The sequence below is a fragment of the Malaya genurostris genome, chromosome 3 (assembly GCF_030247185.1).
Source record: "Malaya genurostris strain Urasoe2022 chromosome 3, Malgen_1.1, whole genome shotgun sequence".
Taxonomy (NCBI): domain Eukaryota; kingdom Metazoa; phylum Arthropoda; class Insecta; order Diptera; family Culicidae; genus Malaya; species Malaya genurostris.
The window spans coordinates 226255351-226257133 of record NC_080572.1 but is presented as its reverse complement, the minus strand read 5'-3'; the positions used below and the strand labels follow the sequence as shown (position 1 = coordinate 226257133).

The window sequence follows — 1783 nt, the reverse complement described above, 5'->3', positions numbered from 1 at the left end:
AGGTAACGTATAAAAAGTATTCGTAAAGATTTTGCATGCATTAATTACACCCAAACCTCGGTGTAATTCATGCATGCAAAGTCCTACGCAACGGTGATTTTTAGCAAAAAACTGTTTTGCATTGTCGATTTCAAGACGAAACGTTAGCTGATGGCGAATAGAACTGACTTCGACTGTATCGGTTCTCGGATTCCTGTTCCGGTAGTATAATAGTGGAACTAACTTCGTTTTCCCAGTGATGACTTACCATATCTAAGAACTTTGGATTTGTTTTCTAACAAGAATCAAAGAAAATTATTTTAGAATACCAACAGAGTCTCGCGAATGAAATGAAGTTCGATTATTCAATTACAGATAAGCAAAGCCGCCGGAATCATGGCAGCCGTTGAACCCATTTTTTATATAAGTTCTTGTTGATCGGTTTGACTAAGAATATGTTCTGTACGAAGAGTTCAAAAATTATCCAAAACTTTCTGAAATGCTAAAAATGTATGAGATATAATAATTGTTTCAACGATTTCCCATTGAAGAAAAACCCCTGAAAGAGCATCAGAAACCGGCCGTCACACTACGAATATAGCATCCGAGTTATCAAAATGCTAGCAGAAAAATCAGCCTTCCTTACCACAGTGAAGTACAAAGCTCCACATTCACACCCGTACTTGCTAACCATATATAAAAGGAAACTGCTCATGGTACTTAGCTATCAGTCGGTTCTCATCTGTCATTGTGCCGCTTTGGTAAGATGAAATTCTTTCTAGCACTCGTTGGGACCTTGCTTCTCGGAGGTGTTGTCCGAGCTCAAAGTACAGTGTCGCTGAATGTGGCCGGCAATGTTTCTATTGCACTGGCTGGCATCAACGCCACCATCAGTACGCTAAATAATACACTTTTGGCGGCGGATAAGATAGTTCTAGCCTCGTATAATAACTGGGCAAACGCTTCTATCAAAAACCTTACCGGGCTGCTCAACCGATTTGTGAACTATTCAACACTTAGTCTGGACTCAATCAATAATTCCATCACCAATTTACAACAACAGTTGACCTACAGCCCACCGTTCATGCTACCATCAACCGATTTTTCGATATTGAATTTGTTCACAACTGTTTACGACACGGCGGCAAAAACTGCCGATACTCTAAGCGCAGCAGCTTTGAATCTAACATCCTACGCTACCTGTGCTAACAGTGTCTCGCTAACCTGCTTACGAAAGTACGGAGCTAATTTGACCGCTGCACCGATCCTGATGAGTCGTTTCAACGATTGCCTATCGGTAGAAAATACCAGACTGGCTCAAATTGGATTGAACATGAGCATTGCAATCAACACCTCCACCGCAGCCGCCCAAAACTTGTTCAGTCTTATTTCGCTATGCAATGTTCCCACAGCGGCGGCCTTGAATTCAACTAACCCATACACCACACCCTCGATAAATTGTCTTACCACGGTAATGTATTGTGTGAGTTCCTAAATATCATGTCAATAATTTGAAACTTTTATCCAACAGTTCCTGAGCCAAATTGGTACATCTAACAGTGTTTCTTACATCACCATGGCCGTCGATTCAACGCGCTCTTATCAAACTCAAGTTGTGAACTTTAGGGCAACTCGATGCGCCCAGCTTGTGCAGTACGACATCCAGGATACTATTACGCGTGTGAACACTGCTTTTTCCAAATGTTTATCTACCGGATCCTAGATTTTCGGAGGCATGTTTACTAGCTCAGCAACCTAATTTAAATAATGATCGAATATAGCAGACATTACTAAGTAGAATAAA

The 1783-nt window shown here is 41.1% G+C and overlaps 1 protein-coding gene across 1 annotated transcript; it reads left to right on the top strand.

Moving 5' to 3' along the window:
* Positions 1-715: 715 nt before the first annotated feature.
* Positions 716-1783, top strand: LOC131436482 (uncharacterized). The gene is made up of 2 exons (XM_058605208.1): positions 716-1450; positions 1511-1783. Exons 1-2 carry the CDS (start codon positions 746-748, stop codon positions 1700-1702), a joined length of 897 nt encoding a protein of 298 aa, XP_058461191.1. The 5' UTR covers positions 716-745; the 3' UTR covers positions 1703-1783.